The sequence below is a fragment of the Anastrepha ludens genome, chromosome 2 (genome assembly GCF_028408465.1).
Source record: "Anastrepha ludens isolate Willacy chromosome 2, idAnaLude1.1, whole genome shotgun sequence".
NCBI lineage: Eukaryota > Metazoa > Arthropoda > Insecta > Diptera > Tephritidae > Anastrepha > Anastrepha ludens.
The window spans coordinates 68,296,402-68,323,689 of record NC_071498.1 but is presented as its reverse complement, the minus strand read 5'-3'; the positions used below and the strand labels follow the sequence as shown (position 1 = coordinate 68,323,689).

The following is a 27,288-nucleotide window of genomic DNA, read 5'->3' as shown; positions in this document are numbered from 1 at the left end:
CAACATTAAGTCTTTTGTACTGCACGCGGATTCCCTTTTAATTTTCTTTAAATCTACCCGACCTCCGAAGAAATCTGAGTAGATCTTGTGGTGACAAGGAGCCAAGGTGGTCGTTTCTTAACACATCGGTGTTAGGCCTGATTCGAGCGAAAGCGGGGCAGACGCACAGAAAGTGGTCCGCCATCTCATCCTCGTCTTCAAAAGCTGGGCAGTGTACACTGTCTGAGATGCCTACCTTTTCCATGTACTTCGCCCACAGAAAGTGGCCCGTCACCAATCCAATCAGCTGTCTGCAGTCCTCTATGCTTAATGGTCGTAGTAACCCATTTGCTAACCGTGGCTTTGATGGCCGTAGAAGGGAGTAACAGAACGGGCTTCGGGCCAAAAAAGTTTGCCTCAGAGCCCATCCTAGCTAAGGAGTCAGAGGTCTCTCTCTACTACTCCAACTTCATTAAATATTTCACTAAAAACATGCACCGGGTATAAAAAATTCGTATTGCTCCGGAACTTAGACACTTATTTGCTTATTTTTGTCGCATTTCGCATTTCACACAGAGATTTTCATTTTCATGAGTTGACAAAAGTCGTAAGATTCTTGACTCTGTGCAGATGCACCCGCAAACACATATGCAGATATGTACGTATGAATTGGCAAGGCTTGCGGCGACGCGAATATTCTTCGTGCAAATATTGTCAATGCGATGGCAATTTATTGGTATTTTAACTGAAGTCACTCCGAATGCAAAATGAAGGAAATTTATGAGTTGAGTCGTGCGCAGGCAGCTAAAGCAGTGAACGAATGTGAAGCTAAGTTTTCAAGAAAAACAATCAAGCAGCAATCCAAGCGATCTAACAATTTTGCTTTAGCAGAATCTTTTTTACCTACTTTGTCTTCCTCACTTAAATGTTCGCTGTTTCCTAAGCCTTTAAAATTGTTCGCCAGGGAAAATGTGCCAAAACGGCAAATCTGCTAAAGTTTATAATCGTGCTTCTTATGCATGACATCTTCATATATATTTATCTACTTGTGCACATGTACCTATATTGTTTTATGTATTTACTGAATTGATGAGCCTAACTTTTTTGTTTTGGTCTATTCACGCTCTCGCCGGTTCTAAAAGTGCTGGTGTTTATATGTATACGCGGTATGTTATATCTAAGGTTGCTGTTATAAAAACTAGTTTGTCAATTCCACATCCGGAAGTACACGTTCTTCTTTGCCAAGTGTCAGCGCTGAATTTTCTATTATATACAGAATTGACTATTATACTCGTACCTATACGTTCATACATGTCCATGCAGCCCCATACACATATGTACATATATATAAGTAAATAAGCCTAGGCTTTGGTGATAGTCTTTGTAATGCAAATTTTGCTATTCGAAACTTTTTAGCAACAGCTGAGAATCCCAACTGCTATTGACAAATGCTTTGTCAAGCATTGAGTCATTCCTTTAGAAAAAAACGATTTGATATTTATTTACAATTTATTGTAGTGTATGAAATTGTACACACATAGATGAAGCAAAAATATTTGTGGCTTTACGAAAGAGAAGCTCAAGTCGAGTTAAGGACGAAAAATATGAGGAGAGCAAATTTAACTAAAAATTAGTCAAAACTAAAGATATCTCAAAACTTTATTTTTCAATTTAAACCATTCGTATTATATATTTATATATATAACAGTATGATTTTGTACTTTTAACAGATATCGATTTTTAGTTTCATCTCGAAACTTCGAAATCTTTTAGCTCTATGAAATCTATGAGGCTGTACAAGCTTCTAGGGGACTTACGTCGATATCGCCAATTTCACCAGTTATGTCTTTCTTTTTTGACGAGCTTGGGCAAGGTCAGACTCGGTAAAACACGGCAAGGGGTTAAAGTAAATCTAACAAACAGATCTTTGAATTTCTTCTAGCTGTGCGAGCATTTTTTTAATTTGGGCAAGCCTCCCAATTAGAAAATCAAGCTTACGATGCCTGAAGATAACTTTATAATTAATTTATTCGAATGAAGATACCTTCTATAACTAGTTTTTTTTATGAGAAAAGATACTTATTGGGTTACCTGCCAAGATTTGTAAATAAATTTCGAGAAGTTGGTTTCTAACTAAAACGGAGGACCTTCGAACTAATAACCGATTTGTTACGTATAATACCTTCAGCTCTGCCAAATGGTTACACCAATTGAACCCAAAGAATTAGGTCGAACTGTGTCTAGCAATTTTCTAAAAACTAAAAATTTTCATTGAAAGAGTTTAGAAGATGAACGACTGTACTTTGGCAAGAGAGACGACACGGCTTTACCAAAAAGCCGGCTTTACTATATGAAGGCGCTTGTCGAATAAGTTTATTTGTTTTTATTTACTTTAATGATTATTAAAAAATTTTAATTAATCTCTAGTATGTGTTATGTGACTTGTACAGGTGAGAATAAGCTGCCCATTTAATGGCCGATCGCTGGAACACAGTGCTAGAAGCTGTTTTTGCCACAATTTTGCTTAAGAATGGCTTACATCTTAATAGTGGAGCTTTTGAAGCTTGCATGTTTTTTTCTGTTAATGCCAGAGTGGCCAGGAATCCACATCAATTTGGCGCTTCTACAATCTCTCTCTTTTCTTTTCTTTATGGTGGCAATTGGTTCCTATGAGTTTTTTCTCACTTAGTGGTATCTGTATATCATGAATTTGTCTATGGGGGGGATGCACTCAGCTTGTGTTACAAGCTTGGCGTCAAAAACTGCGAATGAAGGTAACTTTCACTTCCGAACGGGAGTTTTTCAGCGTTTCTTAACAATTGGTATTTAATTCCCGCATGCAATTGTCCATGGGCGGCTGTATTATTGCTTTATGTTACGCGCGGTATGGAATCATAGAGAAAATATTTATCTCGTAGAGCCCACGGAGGGGTCTCCACGTGGGAGAATATGCAAGTTTTAATGTCCGATTCGAATGCAAGATTATTTATACGATTATGAGTGGGTGAAAATTCTAAAAAAAAAATTAAAATTCTGGTGCTTTAGCTCAGAAATTGTTCTTATCTACCTACATACTCGTTTCTTTCCAATACCATAAGACACCAAAATAAATCTAATTACGTCAAATCGCACGATGTTTATGGCGAGTCTTCGAATCGTCTTCGCATTCGTAAAACTCTACCATTTTGGTAGCGAATTCTCACAATTCCAGTGCATTGTTCACATAGTAGATATGTATGACAGCTGGCGCGAAATAGGCGGTCTTAGTGTGACACAGAATAGAAGTGCGAGTACTTTAGAAAAGCTGAAGTCAAAGTGGATGTTAATCTATCTGCCTGATTTACTTTGTTCTTAACTACCTTTAAGTATTCGATTTAAACATAAGCACAATTTCCATGTTGATGTTGATTACATACAGTAATCTGTTTGCCTTCCTTTTCAAAATATATAGACAAACTTTGTATAGCTGCGCATGGAAAAACAGACGGTCAAAAAAGTGTTAGCACAATTAGGTTTTTTTTATCACGTTTTCCTACCAATTGGCATGAAAACTGTGAGATATTATAAAAACTCAATGTGCCACGACTTTTCTGACTTGCTGCACATTCATAGACAATTCCTATATTTGAAATTATTTTGTCACTGGAAAATTTATTATTCTTTTGTTCTAAACTTGTTGAACAATATATGCGTATGCATGTATATTCAAAGCGTGTGCCAAGAATTGCAATGTGTAGGAATGTATATGTACATGCTTGTATATATACTATACGTATAAATAATGCGAGTTAATTTGGTGAAGAAGTAGCTGGTAAACTGCCATGGCTGATGCTTGGATTTGTATTCTCACATTCAATTGTTCGACAATTTTTTACTTTTCTATTGTAGAGCACATTTAATTCGTTGAGCTGCTCTTGGCATAAAAGCACGCAGCTTTGCTTTTACACATTTTAGTTCATATGCAGATATAATATATACATACATATGTATATATTCATGAATTTATCTATTTTGTACATACATATACTCGTACATATGTATATCTGCAAACTATATGCGGGTAATGAGTGCTGATTGCTTTTACAAATTTACTTTCCAGAGAGCATCAGATAATGCTGACAAACTTTTCTTGAGTGATTTTTATTAAGCATTGCTTTCTTAGTACCATTACTTGTAGTAAAGAAAGTAAATACAAATGCTATTATAATATTTAATAAAATTTTATGTAGACATTGATTTCAGCTGAGGAGCTGGAGAGAAATGGGTTCCTGAAGAAAGTTTTTGAATATTCTTTATGGCGCTTAACGACATATTGGATATGATGCCCGTAGATATTTATTTTATTTTATTTATTAATTTTACTATCTTGGATCTACTGAAACACAAATTCTTACGAAACTAATCGTTATATTATGGATAAAAGAGATTAACCTTAATTATATAATTGAAAAAACTGAATCTAAAATGTTGCTTATTGTGTAGCGATTATTGCTTCCGTAACTTGAAGTTGTGGGACTGACCAGTGTACATCTGCGCTGAGTCCAAGCGTATCGTCTCTACACACATCATGTTACGGAAGCATTAGGTGGAGTGTAGCATTTGAAAATAAGGTCCAATGAGTTTTTGTTTGGTTGATTCAAAGTTAGATAAATCTTTGGTGGATAAGTCTTCTGCGAAGAATCCCCTATTTAGCGAAGTTAAGGTTTCAAGATCTCTGCAGTCTTTCCAAGTGGAGGTAGACGCTAGCAAAGAGACAGTCGATGAACTGCAGGCTAGTGTATGTATAATTTTATCTATAAGAAGGTCAAAGTTTAATCCGATTACCAAACAGCTAAATGGTGATGAGGTCGAAATTTGTCGAGAAATGTCTGATTTCACTTTCGGTCGCATCTGAATTCGCTATCAAGTTAATATGGGTATCAGGTGACAAGGGCTTTACAAAGCACTTGATTTTATGTGTTTTTTATATGAAAAGAGAAAGCAGTGCCTTCTTTGCTCTTGGAGAGGTGAGTTATGAGCCAGCTCAGCGTTGACTTGGCGGGATCTTTGGCTTACAGATGGTCGAGGGAGCTTCAATACTCTTATATATACTGATACTCTTCATCTGTCCTGCTTTTGCTTAATTAAAATTCAGACATCTTAAATCTCCCTTTCTATGCACGCCTGAGGACCTATCAGGCTTGAATATTTGACACTTACGGAACTTTATTATCAGGGCGCAGTGGTTGTCCATTCATAATTCCAATTAGTAACTGTTTTAACGGATTGCCATTCAGAAGTGCCCAGATTCGAAATTCGAATATGGGGCATAAAACACCAAAGGGTGTAGGCACCAATTATATATATATATGTTATATACCTGTTTGACCATGTCCTTTGTCTCAATCCTTAATTCCTATGCTGTGTCTTAGTCGTACGGCAATGGATGTCTTCTATACTCATTTTTCTAATTGGATCGGAGAAGATTCAGAGAAAAACTCTGGCTATCAAAATCGAAAAACTGTTCATAATCGTATGGGTTTTTCCTAGACACATTGAGAAAAATCAATGTGGGGAAACTTAACATAATTTCCAATCCTTCCTGTTTTGAAAATAAAAAGTTGCTTTATCCCAGTTGCTTCTCTTTTGCTGCTTGCTTTCAACTTTTTCTTACTTCATTAACATTCCTACAGATCAAGCAATGAAGGAAATTGGCTACTTGCAGAGTAGTCAATTTGGCTTTCTCCAATTAACCCAAAAAGCATTTGTAATCTTTCTAACGTTCCTAACGGGAAACTCTGGGGCTGTATCCTCCACGTACCTCTGTGTTCAAAATAGTAGCAGCGCACTATATTAGAAAGTATTTGGTTCAGAGTTATGTTAAATAGTTCATTTTCCAATAGAGTTTTATTGATTTTCCACAAAACGTTTCCTAAATCGGTCGTTTACACTCATGTTAAAATTTTAACAGTTTTCTTGTAGAAATGGATCTTGGTGACCACATCTTCCACTGCATTGTAATAAATAAATAAATAAATAATTGGCGCGTACACTTCTGTTAGGTGTTTGGCCGAGCTCCTCCTCCTATTTGTGGTGTGCGTCTTGATGTTGTTCCACAAATGGAGGGACCTACAGTTTCAAGCCGACTCCGAACGGCAGATATTTTTATGAGGAGCTTTTTCATGGCAGAAATACACTCGGAGGTTTGCCATTGCCTGCCGAGGGGCGACCGCTATTAGAAAAATGTTTTTATTAATTTTGCCTTCACCGAGATTCGAACTAACGACCTCTCGGTGAATTCCGAATGATAATCACGCACCAACCCATTCGGCTACGGCGGCCGCCATTGTAATAGAATGCTCAATATTTCCTGAAAGCTGAAATTTTTAATATATTTTTTTTGGAAAAGTTTACTCTTTTGATGATAAGGTCTAAAGATTCAGGCTTTCATATGAACATAGTTAAAAGTATATACAACTATCGCCTGTATGTATGTAACCTTGAATTCAAATACAACCTTAACCGCGCTGTACCGAAGCCAGCGTGTAGACTAATATTTTAACTATTAAAAAAAGAACTTTAAATCAATGCATACTTATGTAAATTCTTAAAAGGTTTTTATGCCAGTCGCCTTTGAAAAACTTGTTATTTGATAATAACTCGCATATAGAAGCAGTAGTCAAAGCCCTTTAATACACTCGTTTTTATATAGTAAGACTCACCATTTCTATTTTTCATTGGTTATTTTTATGTTTTTGTTGTCGTTTCTTCTTTCCTTTGCGTTTCCATTTTGACTTCGACGTCCTTTTTTCGTCATTTTTTTATGTTAATTAAGAAATGAATCAGTAATGCGATTCTATGGCTGAACATCGGTTACTCGTGACCATTTGTCTGGCTTGTGGCAGTTGGTGTTGTGCGATAGTAAATTTATGTAAATCAGTTTTGGAGAGGAGAAGTATCGACTGCTGACTAAGCAACTACACCATTCAATTCATTATTAGCTAGACAGACACTAGTGCGCCTATTGACTTAATAGTTAATGAACAGCGGCAATGTGTTTGGTATAGGATGAGTTAATTTTGGAAATTTTCATATGAGTTGAATCGCAGCTTAAATGGAGAATACGGAATAGAAGTTGATTGTTTTGTTCTTCGATAGGTTTTGAATTTATAGTTATAGAGTATAGATTTTGAATTTGTATGCATAATAACTGTTTGTAGGCGTCGCCAGCATTGATGCATAATTCAAAGCTATTCTGTATTATTCAACTTTGTTTTTAATTCGGCGTGTATTTACTTGGTGCTATCAGAACAAAAATGGATCAATACTTATTAAAAATGTGTGTTTGTTACTTTTATAGCTTTTTGTTTGTGCAACCGACGTTCTCCGTTCACTTGATCACTGTGCCTACTCCTCTTTTTTTTGTTTTCTCTCAGCATGCATTGAACCGTCTGCGCGCCACAATTAAATGTAAATGAGCCTCACGCCCTTGTGACTTTGTGATTTTATTTGTTTACGCAGCTCTCTCACTCATGGAAATTTATTAAAAGTTTGTAAAAAGTAGGAAATTCTTTACTATAATTAACAAACGACCCTTTCCTGCAAATGCTCATCCTGTGCAACTGCTTCGTCAATAATTTTTGATTATTTGAAAATGCTCCCTTACACATCGGCCCCTGTCGGTTGGTCTTTAGTTATCTGGCTTTCGGGCCTGTTTAGTTTTCAATGCTAACACACCGGCTTAAATGCCTAAATATGCTACATAATTTATGTGCGGGTGTCGTTGTTTTTGTTATTTTGATAATACTACGTGCACAATGCATCAATGCAACTCATAGGTACATGGTGTTCCAATTATAAGAACATTTTTTTTCATAAATGAAATAAAATAAACAAAATTCATTTTATTATATTTTGTGGTACCTTCCCGGCATTTGCGGAAGACGAATTCACTCCTCTGACTGCGTTTCCTAACTTCCAAGTATCCAAAACCTCATTGACGTTTTTCAACTCTATCTCACGAAAACTAATATAGTTTCGCTTTGAGGCCTTGAATCAAGTCACAGCTAGAAGGCGGCCAGTTGATACCGCCAAGAAAGCAGTTATGCAATTACCGAACCTAGAGTATAAATTTAGAACCATTTTCTGACTATTGGTTGAACTTTATCTTCTCTCTAAACACATCTTCGTTTTCTAAATTGTCTGTTATACATATATAGTACATCCATATACATATGCCGTAGACAAATTTAAAAGGTAGTCAATTAACTGGTAAACATTTGTCGCTTGGGTAGTGCCACCATGAAACAGCTGATCGGATTTGATTTGTTTTCGTTGATGGAAAAACGTGGTTTATATACTCATGGGGTGAAGAAATGTTTCTTAAGAGAAAATATTATTTTCAATCACTCAATCCACCAAATATGGAAGAAAACCATTTGAAGTTGAGTTTTTTTTCAATTTTTTTCTCTTATTGTGTAACCATTTTCGATCCTAATGAGGTTATTAAAACCCTTTTCTCACAAACCATATTATTTACCATTTGTTTCTTTTCTATCCTTCTTTAATGTTGCCACCTATTCTCTAGCATTAAATAAATATTTAATATCAACCGGTTGTTGAGAAAATGAAGGTGAATATATCATGCCATAATCCTCAATTAAACGGGCAGTCGAAAAAATGGTTCTTAATGGCCTTAATGACATGGCTCTGCATGCTATTAAAACCTAAATTCGCCTAAGTTCAAATCGTCTATTTCAGACCACAAGAAGACGGTTATTACACCTATGCATCACTAACAGAAATAAGGTCTTCAGCAGCATTTTCGAAAGATGCGAGCCGGTGATGTCACCGTTCCAAAATCGAAACCGAATTGTCGCTAAACGACAACTACAGTTTTGGCCACACTTAGGAAACATCTCGATGTTTCCGAACATTGTTGAAGCGACGGTGTTAAGATACCAAAACAATATTCGATTAAAAAAGTTGCCTGCAAATGAATCACCCTGTATTTATATTGATACGTTACACTTGGTTTCATCATCATTTTACTGGTTGGCAGTTGATTGTTGTACTATGCTCCATTGACCGTTGGCTGTTGAACCATTTAACGATAGCCCAGGTCTGCCTTTTGCTTGTTTGTTATTGACTATTGGTAGAATCGCCGTCACCGCCTTACGTAATAATCCGTAATTTATTCGAAATGCAACGCTTCTTGATGCAGCCAAAACCAAATATCCAATAGTTTTGGCTTTAGGCAATAACAAAACAACAACACCGAATAAATTACATTTCGAAAAGAGACCGTCAGGACTGTTACTGGCACAACCATAACCGCATAGTTGGTTGGAACGGCAAAAGTCGTGGTGGAAACATCAAAGCCATCAATGCAAAAATTTGCAGATTCAAAGTCATCTCTCAATGCAGTTAGCGTCAAAACCAACGCGTGCAGCGCTCGCGGTTATCTCACGGAATGTTTTAACGCATAAACAACATTGCTCCGACTGATGCTGCTACACCAGTCATCATGACTATCAATAATGGCTGTAAATGTGCTTATTTGATGCATCATTTAAAATATTGAGTAGGCCAAGTGAATAAATAAATTTGTGTAATAAGTAGTTTCAGTCAATAGTTTTGTAACGATTTTTTAGTTTTGAAATGGTTTTGATATTAGCTGCAGTTATTGCAATTCAGGCTTGTTTTAAACAGGCTGGAATCAAAGACATTGAACAGACACTAGAAGTAAAGCAAAAACAACAAGAGTATTTTATTTTGGTTTTGTTTTTGGTCACTAGAATGTCAAAGTCTATAAACAAAATTGACAGTTGATAGTAATTTAAACGAAATTTGACAATTTAGAGACAAAATAAATGGGGAAAAGTCAAATCCTCTAATGCAATGTACCTTGGCTGAAATCTATTTCCGAGAATTTATTTAATACGTATTGCAAAATAGCAACAACAGCACCAATCTTCGAAATCCCCATTAAAATTCATTCGCGGGTGGACTGATTTCTCGTAAAGCGTAAGACCCGTAACATTAAACCCAAACTTTTATATTCTAAATAATATTTCCCTTGGAAGGAATATCTGGTTATTTTGGAATCAAATTTTCTAGAAATAGAGCACTTTTGAAAAAATTTCTAAAAAAAGGGAATAATAATTAGCAAAACAATGTTTATAAATAACTGTGTGCAACAGCATCCAACTTACAAAATAATACAGTTCCGCCAACGGAATAAGGCAAAGTGGTCCAAGAAAAAAATACCTTTGCTCCCTAAATCGGCAGAAGTTTCCAGAATTCACCGAGAAAGCATTTTTATACTTGATTATCTGACAAATTCGAGTGGGGTTTTCTGATAAAGTGTCAAACCAGTAGCTGTTCCGTGTAATCAAGGAAAAAAAGAAATTAAATACATAAAAAGAAAAAAAATTGATGACAATATCAGGTTTTGTAAGTATTGACCTTCAAAATTCAAACTTATGGGCCCGCTTAAAAAAAAATGTGAATGCTGCTAAATGGGCTTATCATTTTTATAGGCTTATCGTGTTAATTTGATAGTTTTATGAGAAATTTAGAAAGCGTACGTTGTTTTTACAAGTGAGTTCCACGTATATAAAACGATTTGAAGCAGTGTTTCTATGTACACACACTAAAGGTACAAAAAGGTCACATGCATCTACAGCAAAATATTCGACAGCAATATACCAAAGCTAAAAACGTTGACGAGTTTCCCGGAGTATGCCCAAAAAAAGTACCTCTCGAAAGCAAAACCCGAAGAAACAAAAGTAGTGTTAATGTATCCGCAGATACGGTTCGCGGACGTTTCCGGAATACATTGAAAAACCGGTGCTCTCATTATATATGGGCTTAAGCAAATTCACAGATGAATCTTCTCTTTGGGCGAATATATGCATACATCGGTTCTAATGGACTGCTAATAATCGACAAGTTAAAAAGCTGTTAAACATCCATTTAAGGTTCATGTTTGGGGCAGCAACTCCAACTAGGGGTTTGATCGTTTATTTTTGCTTACCGCTAATTTAAATGCAGTTTCTATGAATAAAATTTGCCAAAAGATATCATTGCAATTAGCTGCGAAGATATTTTGAAGAACTAGCCAACTTTGGATTTTACAAGAGAACAACGACCCCAAGTATCGAAGCCGAAGGTGTGTAGAGTGAAAATAGCAAAATGGGATTGAAATGTTGTATTTGTCCACTGCTGCTTCTATTAAACAGGCTGTATATGTTTATATTTCCCATAAAAAAGCTCCTCGTAAAAAATATCCACCGTTCGGAGTCGGCTTAAAACTGTAGCTCCCCCCATTTGGGGAACAGCATCAAGACGCATGACACAAATACGAGGAGGAGCTCGGTCAAACACCAAAAAGGGTGGAGCGCCAATTTTGTAAGTGTTTATGTTTGAATGTAAATGTTTTAACATCGATATATTAAGTACTGTTTATTTGCCAATTGTTTTGACGTAATTTTGAGTTTCTAATATATACCAATTTTTTTCTTTGAAAACATAATTTTTTTTTTCTTACAGTACTTCAATAAATACAGAGTTATGGCTCAAAATAAATTTTTATGCAGAATTTTAATATCCAGAGTATTAATATTACATTATTTTGTCTTTACAGAATTCTGAAAATAAAATACGGAATTATAACTCAATAAATTTGGGCTGTTAAGGTTTTGTTTCACAATGTTTCCAGAAATTTTACCCAAAGTAATATTGTCATGCAGAATTTATAATCGCTCCTGTGTCTAAGTTGGTTAAAGTGGTAATTCATCCAGAATCCAACTAGCGCTTCCGCGCCATTTTGTTGAAATCGTGTCTAAGTACATACATATGTACACCACAAAAAAAAAAATTCCATCTAGTAAAAAGAAGCTACTTGTTCTTGGAAAAACGATTGAATTTGGTATTTACGTAAAATTACAAGTATTGAGTCACCGCTAGCTGAATAGCTTTAATTAAAGCCATAACAAATTAAAAGTGCGTTATGAATTTTACTCTGGATATTTATTAGAATATTGATTTTTTTTTGCTTAAACTAGGACATCCAGCAATTTACCATACTATATGTTCCCATAGTTGCACAGCAATTGGCTCGTCGACTTCTGGCGCCAAAACGTGCTTGTCTGTTGAAATTCAAAAACAAACGATAACCAAGTCAAGTGGTTTAGAAGCCTGTTGGCATTCACTACACCGGTCATAGATGCAATGTTACCAAAAACCATTGGAATGAGAATGAAAAATCCCAAAAGCACTCAACCGGTTATAAAAAGCATTTTATGGCTAATTTCTATTGCGTCTATTGCGTGTATGTTGGTAGTAGTAGTAGTAGTTTGTGGTTTAGAAGATGCTTCGTAATATCTGTTTCCACTGGCTCCTCTCTGCATTGCTGCATGTGCAAAAACACTTATCCCGCCAAAGTTAAAGGCCATTCAGTATTTTTCATTTCTTTTTCGCTTTTAACTTTTCAACTACTTTCAATCATTTAATTAGTGGCTTTTGTGTTGACGTTTCTCATCTACCTTAAGCTCTGTTCTCAATATATATGCATGTATATATGTATATATATATGTATATTTGTTTTTGCCTGCATATTTATTACATATTAACAAATTCTTTATCGACAGCGTTTACCAACAGCGCCACCAGCGGATTTTTATGGTTTTTGGTTTTATTTTTCTTGTTTGTGTATTTACACAGTGAATTTTCATATGCGAAGCTTAAATAATCAGTTTCATTTATTAGGTAGTCAATTGACCATCCACATTATCAGCGAAGTGACATAATATACTCTTATATTATTATTGAAATTATTAATTTTAGCCACAATTAAATTTTCCTTAATTAAATGTGTCTGTTATGATGGAAATTTTAAAAAATTCATTAAACTTTATGAGCATTACAAAACATTATGCAGAATTACTCTGCCATACCGATATTTTAACATACGTACAGTTTAGAACAATGAAATAATAACATGCGTTGATAAAAATCTACTCTCGAAAATTCTTTTTTAAAGAAATATGTTACACAAGTTTAGTTTTTCACTTTAATCTTATTCAAAAGCCAAAATCAACAAGATTCTATTAATTGCAACGAGATGAGAATAAGAACAATAACAACAATATTGCCATATTAAAATTTGATAAAACTCAATCAAATTTTAGTTAAAAATAATTTAACACAACTTGGTACCTTCTTGGCACTGAGTTGACTTGATTACATGCGAAATAGAATGTCAAGCTTTCTAAATATTTTACCATAATTCTGTCTAATTTTTGAGTCCATCTGGCCAAGTGCTGTCACTGCGGCAAAATTTCCCGATTATGTATGCTACAAGGGCCAAAGTATGTTTCAGAGCATTTTCCTACTGATTTTTCTATATTAGGGCCATCCCTAACCCTGTAAACGGAAGCATAATCTCCTCAAGTATGCAGATGTGAAACAACTGTTTTATCATTTATTTAATCCAAATCAGAGCTCATAATCACCATATCGTAATTCTATTATTTCAATGTTTGAACTGATTTGTGGTGTTTTAGACGACATAGTGTTTAACATCACTTGCAACTAATTTCGCTTTGCCAATTTTTTATATGTAGGTACCGAACCTCGCTTAATATGAGTTTTTGCACATCTGCCTTAAAGCTTATTTTCAACCAAACGTCTTCTTACTGATTGAGGTAAATATAATTGAGCCCCTGTTTCTCTAATTGTGTCAGTTGATTTATATGAGACGACGCAATTTTTATACGATTATATCCAATTTTTATATTTACATAGATTGGCGGGTCCTCGTTTACTTCGCTTCTCTTTGTGCTTTTCTCGTTTAGTTGCACTTGGCTTAAATATATTTATACTTATAAATTCAAAAAAAAAACAAAAATACAAAAATTGTATTCTAATCTCAAATAAGTATCGATCTTCTTCAACTGTTCTTATTTTGTTGTGAACCTTCAAATACGTCGTTATAACATTTGTAGGGGAAATACACAAAATGCATTTAGTTGCAGCGTTGCCAACTTTTTTTTTCGCGGTTATCATGCCGTATACTCAATTAGAAATATTTTACAATATATAATATAAAATTTCTCTGCTGAAGGCCGTCATAACAAAGATGGGGTTATGCATAAATACCATTGAGTTGGTTTGGGTTCGAAGCCCAATGTGGGCATGAAGTGTCAAATTAAAGAAAATTTGTTTTCTAATTGCGATCGCCCAAATGTGGGCAAATGGCAAACCTTCAGGTGCATTTTGCTAAGAAAAAACTTTACCGTGACATCATCTGCTATTTAAATTGGCATAAAGCTGTAAACAACGAAAACTCGAATTCGAGGAGAAGCACAGTTAAACACCTGACATAGTCATACCTCATCTAAAAACTTTCTATATATTTGTTATAGGGAAGAAAATTATAATAAAGAGTTTTCCAATAAGGGCGTGTTGTTGATGAAATAGAGTAAAAAAAACTGTGTGTGAGTTATTAGCCGAATCCTTTTTGCTTTTTTTGTTTTAAGGCCCTTATATGAAATATAATATCGTTCAAATGCCCGCAGCTTCGCACTAACACAGGCTCTCAACATCGACATGTTCCTCTTAGAAAACCCTTTAGTTTAGTGCCAACGAATGTCCTTATTTTTGTGACCGATACTACAGGTGCTTGTCCATACACATAGCAATTATTGTATGAAATTTACAGCTGCTTTTGATTGCAATATTTGCATTTTCCCATCCATTCGCTCAACAATTTCACATTCAACAATGTTAAATCCCCTCCGCGTCTATTAAAATAATTATTTAAAAACAAAAAATAATTATTAGCCTAAATAAATGCAATTCGGCGAAAAGTTTTGGTTAGCCTGTGGTTGCATAACATATTTGACTTTGTTGGCTAATTTTAATATTCAACTCATGCCATTTTCAAATCAACATAAATGAAATACATTTATGATTGTAATAGAATTTGCGGTGTTTAACAAATTTCAACTCTAATAAAATGTATTCGATGATTTTTCTGTTATGCATTAACTGAAGTTAGATGTATACTTCCTTATTACTACCCATAATGTTCATGACAATATGCACTTATGGTACATATCTAAGTTGATGCCAAAACGCATGTACTACTGGGATATTTGTGTTTGTGGTCATTCGGATGCATTAGCGAAATTGGTTTGAATATTTGTAGTAAAATAGAAAATGCACAGCATATTTGAGAGCAATCCTATTTATTTCTATATTTTATATGTATGCATTGTTGTTGTTGTTGTAGCAGCATAAACATTCCCCACGCAATGCTGCTGGAGTACAAATCCGGTTCGTTCCGGTAACATCGAATCGACTGTTGTAATTTGCCTTTCTTTTGGTTTTTCGACCGCAAACACGGGTAACATTTCTTATAAGCGGTCAAACTCAATTGTTTAAATACGATTAATGATTTAATTCATTTAGAAAAAAGTCTAAATTATTCGCAATAAAAAGCTGATATACTGCATATTTGTTAATTGAAAAAAAAAAAACGACATAAGTACGTAGCTGGTTTTATAAAGGTTTAATATGATGTTATGTGATGAATACTGGGACAAACGCACACAAAAGTATATCAAATTTTTTTTTTTTTTTTTTTGGAAATTGATGGCATTTTACGGAACTCAAGCTCTTTGCGCTTCGATTCTTTACTAAATTTTATCTCGATAAAATACAAATCAAAAGCCATTTGATACTTTGGTAAAAAACACTTTGGTGCTTCCAGAATATCAGGCGGCGAACAATTAACATTATTCAGGCACATTAATGCACTTGCTCGAGAATATCTGCAGCGATGCAATGGTTCACATTTCTAGAAGGATAATTCATTGCTCCATAGCGGAGTGCAATGAAAGAATTCCATTTGTTTATTCCCTGGCTCGGGGTTCGTTGTAGACATGAATCATAAAATTATGTAAACATGCTTTTCAATAGCGGATGCATCTCGGTTGGTAATAGTACACCTTTGCCAAGAAAAAGAGTCTCCTAAACACCATCTCACCATGTCTTTCGAAGGTGGCAATACCAAGCTTCCGAGTGTATTTGTGCCATAAAAACGCTTCTCACAAGCAAATTGCATTTCAGAAGCGGCATAAAACTGTATTATTAGTCGGTTCTCATCATCTTCCCAACCCTGGTCTGATCATAAGTCTTTACGAAATATCTGACTTTGAATTTCAACTCGAATAAAATGTGTTGGGTGAATTTTCTACTTCCCCCCCGAGAGGCTTTTCGCTTGTTTTTCTTCATCCAATATAAATTGCATTTCATTACACAAGTAAACATAAAATTCATTAAAATCAGAAATCCATTATAATAAAATATAATAAAAAGAATTTTATGTGTCTTCAATTGACGTAGATCTAGGTTGCTTCCATTGTTTTGGAGATCTTCCCGGTGCACGTCTTCCATTTGGTTCAGAATTTCTAGCAATCCTTATTATTCGATCACTGGGTTCTCTTGTTCTATGGTCAATCCAACCTCGTCTTCTAGTCTTTAAAAGTTTAAAAATGTTTGTAACTTTTGTCCTTCCTTATTGCTTCATTTATTACGCAATCTGGAGCAGTTTCTCCTGCGTTGGTAAAATTTACATTTCTGTAGTGCGTAGTATTTGTTTTGTTGTACATTTTCAGCTCGCGCCCTACACCATACGTTAAAATGGTGTGTATTTTTCTTTTCGTAGGACCAATGTTTTCTCCTGTCCCTGTCAGTCGTTTTATAACAAATTCGTCATACCTTAACTTTCATGCATTTGGTCAACTATTGTTCACAAGAACGGTTCCATGTCAAGTTAACTAAGTATGCATTTTGAATATTTGTTAAATTCTTTAAAAAGTTAGTTTGTTTGTAGACTTGTAAACCGAAAATAGTTTGCAAAAAATTAATAGTTTGAGAATTATTCAATACTCAAAATTAGGTATAGAGTTTTTTGAACTAAAATATCCTGGGTTCATTTTAGGATAAAACATACTTAAAAAATTATTTGAGGAAAAGTTAATTGTTTTAACATGTTAACATATTATTATTAAATTATATAAACACCGAAGGCCAATGCAGCCAGTGTGTTAAAATTGTTAGTGCAATATTTTACGTTTCTCTAATAAATAAAAATAATATATTATACATATAAAAAAGTAATGAAACTATTAAAAGTAGATATTAACTATATTGATATTGGATATCTGCAGTAAATTCAATATTAGCCGATTTAAAAAGATGCATTGGTCCCTGTGATATTTTTTTCTCTTAGAGTATAAATTAAGCACATCCCGTATATCTATCTAACCAGTTACTGGCAGTCACCACAATGCTATTTTCGGCAGGATAAAAACTTTTTTTTTATTAATAATACTTTATGGTGCGTGACTTCCATTCAGTAGTGGCCGGTTTCGAAACCGTTCTGTGGACTCAGAACAACAAGATGATAGAAGAGGTTTTTGTTTCAATTGCGGTCGCCCCTCGGCAGGCAATGTCAAACCTTCCTTCATTCGGCAGCGGCCTAAAATTGTAGGTCCATCCATTTGTGGAACAACATTAATTGGAGGAGGCGCTCAGCCAAACACCTAACAGAGGTTTACGCGCCAGTTACCGCCAATATATAATATTTTATGCAAAGATGGATAAATATTTACTTTACAGTTATTTGGAACAAATCTAAATGATAAGAAATTAGATGTTAAATATATTGTAATCTAAGTGGTATTGCTCCATCTGTAGACATTGTTTCAGACATACCTCTCTCTAAGTCTTTCCCTGGTGATGGTTCTTCTTCCCTAAGGCAGTATGAGTTGCGCAAAAAGCTTTTTCTAATGAATAATTCGCAACTATATTTTGTACTCTATTTTGCTGACTCCTAAACAAGATTAACTAAAGCTTAATGACGACTTGCCAACTTCTGAGATTCCAGGTTTTGAATCTTCAGCACCAATAGCAGGTAGATTGTTTTCAAGCCAAGTTGTGTTCTATAGTTGTTTGGCTTTCAAGTTTCCGAATCCAGCAATTTAACACATTCTGCTCTGAGTAAATTTTTAGTCTCAAACCATTTTTCAGACAACCCCAAGTGCATAATTGTAGACGTCTTTAAATATAAAATGTTCGAGACAGGATAGGTTAAGTTTTTGTGGCAGTCGGTTTAGACTCACAACCCACTTAGTCCGTGTAGGTCCGTTGCGGTGCCACTGCGTAACAAGGTAACCTTAGTGTTCATTTATCGTGGAACTATTAAGACGCTCGTGGGATAGGTTTTATCCCAACAACGCATAGTTTCGTAAGAGAGTCAAAATAGTATGTTCCTAACATCCTTGCTCTACTCCTAGCTAAGGCTGGATAATTACACATGAAGTGTTCTACTGTTTCTTCCTCTTCCACGTCTCGACAAGTTCTGCCGTTCTGGATAACGGGGACTCGCGACAAAACGATAGCATCTCAAAATTTTCTTGTGTGTTTTTTTTATGCTCAATTATTTTTTTTATAAAAGTGTATAACAAAATATAAATTAAAATTAAAAATTATATGCAAAAAAATTCCATACATTTGTTATATAGAAAAAATGCGCAATATCTCCAAGGAAGTAAATTATACAAAATGAACGGGATTTTCTAGCAACTTAAAACTTTCACTCCATTGGACTAAAAAGCTATAAGCTATAAAACTGAACATCAAGAACGTTTATAGAAATTTTAATTAAAACCAGAGCAATTGTGATAAGAAGTTTTTGGAATTTTTCGAACTTTTGTAAAAGTTTGAGACTTGATCAAAATGTTCTCAGAATATATTCAGAAAATTCAAAACACAAATTTATTCCTCAAAAGTGGTATAATCGCCTTCAAAGTATTATCAACTGCAACGTATTTATCTGGCATAATTCAGCTTTCGAAACATTTTTGGTATAACCTCCAGGGCCGCCTTCGATTATTCCATTACTTCCTTTCAGCTGTTAAAACACGTTCCCTGCAGTGGCTTTTTGACTCAATCGAATAGAAAAAATCCCAGGTAGACATATCAAGGGGATTCGATGGTTGTTGGATGGTATTCGTTTCGTTCTTAGTCACGGGCAATGAAGGCGCTGTGCGTTATCATGGTGCAAAATCCACGAATTGTTTTCCTTTTTTTTCGACGAAGTGCTTCACGTAAACGTCTCATAACACTCAAAAAATAGTACTTTTAATTGTCTGCCATTCTGTCAATGGTGTACAATGCCGCTGTAATTCATAAAAACCATGAGCATCCCTTTCTTCTTTGATTGAAAACAACGTGCTTTTTTTGGTCGTGGTTCATTCGGAGCTCTCCACTCACTCGCCGGATGTATGAATTACGTGTCGTACTCATAAGCGCATGTTTCGCGTCCAATAATGATGCGGGTGACTAATGTTTGGTCGGAATCAGCACTGGAAATCCTTTCATTCAGTTCCTTTGGGATCAACTTTGCAGCAACACGGCGCAAACCCAAATCCTGAACGGATCCATAAGCGATGTTCAAGCCCTCTGCAAGCTCTCTGATGATTAATTTGCTGTTATTGATCAACTTTTCTTTCACTTTATTTATGTTTAAATCAGTTTTCTATGTCGACGATTTTCGAGTTTACCTCGTCATCCTTGGTGGAATGTTAATCACAGATGTGGCAATCTAACAAATCAAGAACAGAACTCAAACCAGTTGACTTAGAGCGTCACTAGGCGGTTGTTCCGGGAACTTGTTGATAAAAGTAGTATTTATGAAATCTAACTTGATTTTTTTCGAGCGTCATTTTCGTTATTTAATTGCCTCTCTTCGTATGTATAAACATCATTTTATTTAAATCCATGAAAAATCAAAAAAAAAAATCATGCTTGATCATTCATAACTAATACATTTATTAAAGTGCTGGTATTATCTTAACCTGGTTCTGGTGGGACGATTGGTACAAAGCTTGAGTTACAGTCAATACACATATTTTTCACAACCACTCACGCATACAAACATAAGTATCTGTATTGGAATGCCTACGCACACACATACACACATAGCGCTTGCAATGATGTACTTTGTTTATCTACAAGTCGTGCTTATACCAAAATCCCACGTTTATTTCTCTTGTCTATATGTATGTATGTCGATTTGATGTGGTGCTCATATCCTAATTGGAATCAATCAACGAACGAAACAATCGATAAAAACACAAATCAACACTTGACTTGAATACTGGGAATAGATACAACCGCAACCAGTATCGGAGGAGCCTGTGAAGTTTGTACATGTACTAAATCCCGGTGAGCGGGAGTACCTCTCGCCCAACTTGATTGGTGTGCAAAATATCGCCATGACGTTCCTGCCACTCTCGATTAACTTTGTCAACATAATTGATGCGTTTCGGGAAATAGTCGATGGCGTGCGCTACGAGATACTTTTAAATGCCATTGATACGAAGGCAAAAGATGCCGATGTGATATGTCGCCTGGTGATTATTGAAAAGCCTTGGTTGCGTACCGAATGGGGTGATAAGGTGCGCGAGTTGCGCACTTCCAATTGCACTAGCGAGGAAGACAATCTAACCGATCCGGCGATGCGCAGCAAAGCTTTAAACGATAAGTACACTACAAATGCGCTCTTCAATGGCGGTACACGAAATGAGCTAACCGATGATGAAATGTCCAAATTAGAATCACAAATTCTACCGATGCCATTCTCTACGAATGGGCAGAAACGGCGTGATACACCGACGAGCACCACTTCCACTTCAACAACGACCACAACGACAACCGCAAGAACCACTGTAGCGACAACAACGACAGAGCAATTTAATGATGAAGCGACGGATCGAAATGAGGATGCGACGTCGGCGCCAGCGCCAGCGGCGGTTGGTGTGAATGATGAAGATAATGCAGAGTCCACGTCACCATTGCCAGTACTCACACAAGACGAGTTGAAGTGGTTGGATGATTTTCTATCGGTGGGTGCAGTTAGCTTTGAGCATACACAACGTGAAAGACAGGAAGCAGTGGAGCAGACAGTGAGCGGCAATAATGATAATGATGCTGCTGGTGAGAGTGCTGCGAATAATTATGTGCAGCAACAGCAAGAGCAACAACAGCAGCAGCAGCTGGCGACGGAACAGACGCCGGAGGAGGGAGATGGAGAGGTGGCAACAGCTGATACGTCGGCGCCAGATCAGGTAAATTACGCGCCCACAAAAATCAATGCACCACTTGCCCGCTGTCGCACACGAACAATCACGCAGTGACAGCGGTGTCAACGGGGTTGAAACAGCATTGAAATTGCATTAATTAAAATTTTACTAGTCAGTGCACTCACACATATTCACCTCCCCTATTTATTGTATGTACGTTCACTTTGTCCTCCTTGTCCTTTGGTCGTTGCTGGCATACTGGCATACAAGAAGTGGGCGCATTTGTATATTTATGTGTGTATGTGGGAATTACTTGTGTATCTGCTGTATTATCAATTTTTGGCAACGCCGCCAAATTTTATATTTTCAATTATAAAATTATCAGCCTTCCTTCTCAAAATTGCTGTTAATATTGTGTGGTTATAAATCGGCATTTTATTACTGTTTTTGTTTTTGTTTGTATGCTACCTACAGCATAACATTGTTTTCCACTGGTTTTTAATGTTTATGCCCTTCCGGTACATTTATGTTTTCATTTGTATATATGTGCCTGTTTTACGAAAGTGTAAACCCAAACCTTTGCTTCATTTAATGAAATCATCGCACATTTGTTCTTTTTCCCCTTCCCCCCAGTGCTCTGCAAATGCAATGTCGTTTGCCACAAAATCAACCAGCAAAGCGATGTCGCGCGCTTCACAATCACTACCCTATCCTTCGATTTTCCCCGCAGTTTTAATTACTGTGACGCATACGTGGTTTAAGCCGCCCCGATCCCCTACAATCCCTGGCATTTAACGACTATTCGCATTTTGTGTTCTAACACTTATGGTAGACTGCTGAAAATGCATCGTTTAGGCCTTTATCGCCGTGGTACATACGCTACTGTGTTTAAAAATGCAATGAAACAAGTCAAAATTATTCAATAACCTCTGGAGATGGCGGATCCTCTATAACATTCATTGATTTCCTGGAAACGGTTATCACTATTAGAACAAAATTTGGAATTGTATTATTAAAAAATGCATAAAATTATTTGGTGGTTCACAAGATGCCCTAAGTGTTGTATTGTCTTATGTCGTAAAGTTTTTTAACGGTTAAAAATTGTTTAGAGGAAATTAAATCCACAGCCAACTATTTTTTTAACTGAGCGAAAATTCACAATATGGCTTGCATGATACCTTACGAACCACCTACATACTAAGTTGTTCACTTTATTATTCAGTATAGTCTCCCTGAACATCAATACACTTGTTCCCACGAGATTCCAATTTATGAATTCCATTCCAGAAGTGAGAATCTGGAAGAGATGCAAAATATTCTTTTTTTCATTCGGCCGGTCTAAAAGGTTACAATAATATTCAGATTTATTGTTTTACCAGTTTGCAAGTAATCCACAAACAAACTTCTCTTCATACCCCAAAAAACTGATGCTAACACCTTCTTGGCAGATTTCTGGATAGATTTCTTCTCGTTTCGGAGCCGAAGATGTGGGTTCACATCGCTATTTAATCTCTTATTTTGATTTAGGATCATGGTGATAGACACAAGTCTCATCCATAGTGATGAATCGAGGCACAAAATCCACTTTATCCTTTCGAAAACGCTCTAAATGTTGCTGAGAAAATTACATTCGAATGTGGTTTTGTTCCATTGTCAGCGAATGCGGCACCCATTGTACACACAATGCCTAATGCTTCTACTAAATCTCATTCAGTCACTCGACGATTTTCCAATGTGATGCCCCGAATTTTTCCACGATTTCTGGTGTTGTAGCATTTTTGGACGTCAGCATCCAATTTTTCTACTGTACTAAATGAAAGCGAAAAGTCCTTATACACTTTTAATATTCGTTCATAAATTTCCTTTGCTTTTAAAACTACGAAAAATAAAAATTTTATTTCTGCACGATACTTGATTTTGCTATTTTAGAAAATACTGTGACACGTCGATACTAAATAGCTTGTAAACAAAGAATGAATTGACAGATTGAAACGAAACTTCACACACCTTCTTGGAATGAAGTCTTTTTGTTAACATTATTCATAATTTTTTAAAAATATATATTTTTTCCTAATTATTTGCCAGACTACACTATTTTTCAAACTACTGTGAGTGGGGATACCCGCATCCACAATACACCCCTCCATAATTCTGCACTTGCAATTTAATTTTAATGCCATACCATTATAGGCTTTGTTTCTCTCGTGAGAAAGCCTACGTTACGAGTACATATCCTGTCGTAATTTGCAAAATACACATAATTGTGCACACACACTAGTTTATTTGACTTTTGTTTGTTTTGTTTGTCTGCTGGTTGTAAATTCGCACAAACGTGCAAGCATTAAAAACGATATAAACTTTTTATGATTTTGTTTATAGTTAAAGTGCTAATGCATTTGGTTTCTTGGGGGGAAATTGTGTTTGATGAAATTTTTTTCCGGATAATTCATGTTTTGATCGGCTCAAATTAGTTTTATTTTTTAGAAAATCAGTTCTAAAGCAGCCAATAAATGATCTCAAATGCACTAAATGAATACGAAAAAGATGTTTCCGGAGGCGAGGTATAGAACAAAATAATCAGTGCCTGAGGGTGACAGTACTCTATCATATACTATTAGGGGACTCACATAGTCTCGTAAAGTTATAACTCCTAAAGCAAGGTCTTAAGAAATTACCACAGTAGTTGTTTAATTTTGTTGTTATAAATCACTAAATTTATACCTGCTCACGAAATTTTTGCATTACACAGCACAGAAGCAAAATTGAAGTAAGCGGAAATTAGCAGAGCAGCACATAACACACGGAGTTGCAATCGTTTATAAGTATTTGGGTATTCACAAGGCTGTCGTATCATTGCATTTCGTAAACTTTAACACCTAAAATTATATAGTATTTAGGGTGTTCGCAAGGTACTTTTCAAATCGTATTGTGAATTTTCACACAGTTAAATAATAGTTTTGGTTTCAAGTCCTGTTATCATTTATTTAGCCGTTAAAAGCTTTGCGATGTAAGACGTGTTGTATTGCCTTGCGAACCACCTATGGCACCCCCCGGGGGGCTGAATCGATAGTGGATTGTCCGTATAACATTAACATGTACAAAAAAGTCTAACGTCGTCTAATCGAAGCTAGTTGAAAACTTGGAAGATAGTTAAGGACTTAACTGACTTTGGAAAAATATAAAAATTTATTTTTTGAATTTAATTTTAGGGTAGTTCTTAACGCAATGTTAATACTGGACTGACTGCCAACATATTTGACAGTCGTATTTATACTTATACCTCATCTTACTGTTTTAGGTACACGACTTGTATACTTGTTTCCTTGTTTGTTAAGGAAAAACATGTTTATCTTTTGTTATTCTTAAAATATGTTTGGATTTGTTCGGCCCTGCATGATTATACTTAGAATTTATTTAACTATTTTTATTTATTATTTGTGAATGAACTCATTCCTTAACTAGCTCCGAAGTAGCTGATTGACATCACAGAAACGGCTGATAACACGATTACAACACGATTGCCCGCAAAAAGATCGATTGTTGTAACCGAAGATCGTCCAATTTAAATTTCCGGTCACAAAAACCCGTTTATTATCATGCCTCTGTAGCGATTATCGTGGACAAAAATTGCGTTTCCAGCAGAGTTTTCAAAGAAAAATGGTCCAATGATGTCACCGCTCTAACATTCGCATCAAATTGTCAATTGAAAATTCATTGGCTTCTCGACGTTCACGTGCATCCGATCCCCAGATGTAACGGGTTTGCTTATTAAAATAGTTGTTGAAGCGTAAAGCTGTTCATTTCATTCTCCGGTGATATGAGGTGTTGTTTTAAAATAAAACATGTAACAATTTAGATTCTTTCAGTTTCGCCTTTTTTATTTAAAAGCAATATTCTCAATAGAACGTCCAGTTTTTGGTCTGGCTTTTTCTATCCTCGATAGAGACAGTTTCTTAAAAAAATTTTACCAACCTTTGTCGATTTTTCGATTATTTCCATAAAAAAAATCACGAATTTCGCGTTATGTTGCTCTTAAAGAGCGACTATTTTCATAATAAGTTTCAAAAATTTTTACACGTTGTTTTATAGTAGTGTTTTCGGTAACTTTTTCAATTGACGATAACCTTTTGTTGCTTGGAAATTGGTGGTGATTTCAGCAACCTATTTTGTATAAGTGCCTTCATGGTCTGGTTTTTCAAAACCCAGTTAGCTAGCGCCTGTTAAGTGGTCACGTAGCTATCTGTCTATAAAATTGGCACCTTCATAATTTCTTAAGAATGTTATAGTGGATATACATAAGTACAATCCGCGGAGGTTTCAGCGCACCTTACTAGCTAATGCATGCCATAGCGAGAAAAAGGAGTAGACATTTCGGCCTGGTACGGCCGAAACCTCCGATGGTTAGGCGGAGGGTACAAAAGGCTTTAAGATCAAAGTCGGGGGAGTCATTTCATTTCATTAAATAATACTGAAAAAGTGTATATTTTGATTTAACGCATATTTACTTATCAATACCTACAAAAAGTACCGAGAATGTTTAATTTAAACAAACCGCGGACATGGGAACCGGTCCACATTTTTTTCTTATGTTGGTGGGCCAGACAGTCAATAAAGAGTATTATTTATCCGTTTTGAAGCGATTGAGAGATGCTGTACGTCGCAAACGGGCAGACAATTCTTGGATTGTATGAATGATTGTATGAATTGTGCTGGTTTATTTGACCAAACACCAAGTAAATACCATCGTGCAAGCACCGTGCTCACCTGATATAGCCCCGTCCGACTTCTTTTTCTTTCCCAAGTTGAAGTTACCACTTCGTGGAAGGAGATTTTAGTCGATAGAGGAGATCAAAGAGAATGCAACGAAGGAGCTGAAGGCCATCCCTTCGTCGGCCTACCAGGGGTGCATGGAGGGCTGGGTTAAACGTTGACACATGTGTGTTGCTTCAGACGGGTCATATTTTGAAGGAGATAAAATAAATTTGCCTGACATTTAACTCTGTTTTGCTTTATTTAAACATTCCTGGTACTTTCTGATCATAGGGTATAGGGTATGGGGTATCTCTCCTCTTTCCTTAAAACATCCCCTACGAATCTTCCATTATTCGAAACAGTGGAGCAATTTTTCTCTCAGCTTCGTCAAAATCGCAAGGCTAAAGATCTGGCGAAAAAAGCGGATGTTCTCACATTGTTACGCTGCACTTGGGTAGAATCCACCTAGTAATGTTGACTAATAGTTTGACCTTCGAAACCCAATAAAGGTGCACAATTCCATGAATATTTCCATGAAAAAATCATCATTGCATGAATAATTTCGTTGAAGGACGACCCGGTGTGAATCATTTTCAAACATTCATTTTGTCGGCGATCTTGACTCAATTCAATTTTTAAGCCACTTAAAAACCACGTACTAGCGATAAACATTTTAAGTCATACACTTCATTCAATAAGTTATGCGAAACTTCAGAAGAATTCGTTCGGTATTGCATAGAATATTTTTCGGCTAAAACAAAAAAAAAGTTATGCGAACTAAGACTTATGGCGGATTTAATTGTCAAAACGAGAGCTTCTGTATACGAATGGACAAATTTAATACTAAACAGCTGGCGATCACCGGCGTCTGACGCATTCGAACTTATTGTATAGCAGCGCCAATGCCGTTATTTAATAAATATGCCCAAGGGGGCCCCTGATATCACTTATATTGTAATTAGTTATGGTTGAAGAATGAGTAGTTGGGCATGTGGCGTCCCTATTACAGGTTAAAGATTGTACTAACTTTTTTCCTAACTGTTAGTCGCTGGTTGTAAATATTTCTCCATAATATTGTTTTATTTTGCCAGCAACTTCCCATTGGCGGTAACTCCCATCAGACAGTCTAAGTTTAAAATTCTGTATACCATATTATACATACTTATACAGCATTTCGAAATCACAGACAATGTAAAAGTTCTGTGAATATGAACCCGAGGGCATTATTTAAGAGTATTCGGTTTACTTGATTACAGGGTACGGCACTCGAAGTGTAACCAACTTCAGAGCGCTCATTATTTGACTAAATAACAGTCCAGAGAATTGTTTACAAGCGCACGGAAGCATTTGGCCGAGAGTAAACGCGAAAAAGAAAATCAGTAATGAATTTCAAACGTAATAGTGTGATTGCATTATATTT

General features: G+C 35.8%; 1 protein-coding gene across 2 annotated transcripts in view; it reads left to right on the top strand.

Moving 5' to 3' along the window:
- LOC128871743 (putative cysteine proteinase CG12163) overlaps positions 1-27,288 on the top strand; it is a 64,836-nt gene that overhangs the window by 15,403 nt on the left and 22,145 nt on the right. Inside the window, exon 2 of one of the 2 annotated variants that reach the window (XM_054113768.1) lies at positions 20,202-21,161. The exons of the other annotated variant lie outside the window; for it this stretch is intronic. Within the exon in view, the coding sequence (XP_053969743.1) occupies positions 20,202-21,161 (960 nt within the window). The remainder of the gene's footprint in view (positions 1-20,201; positions 21,162-27,288) is intronic. 2 annotated transcript variants of the gene reach the window in all.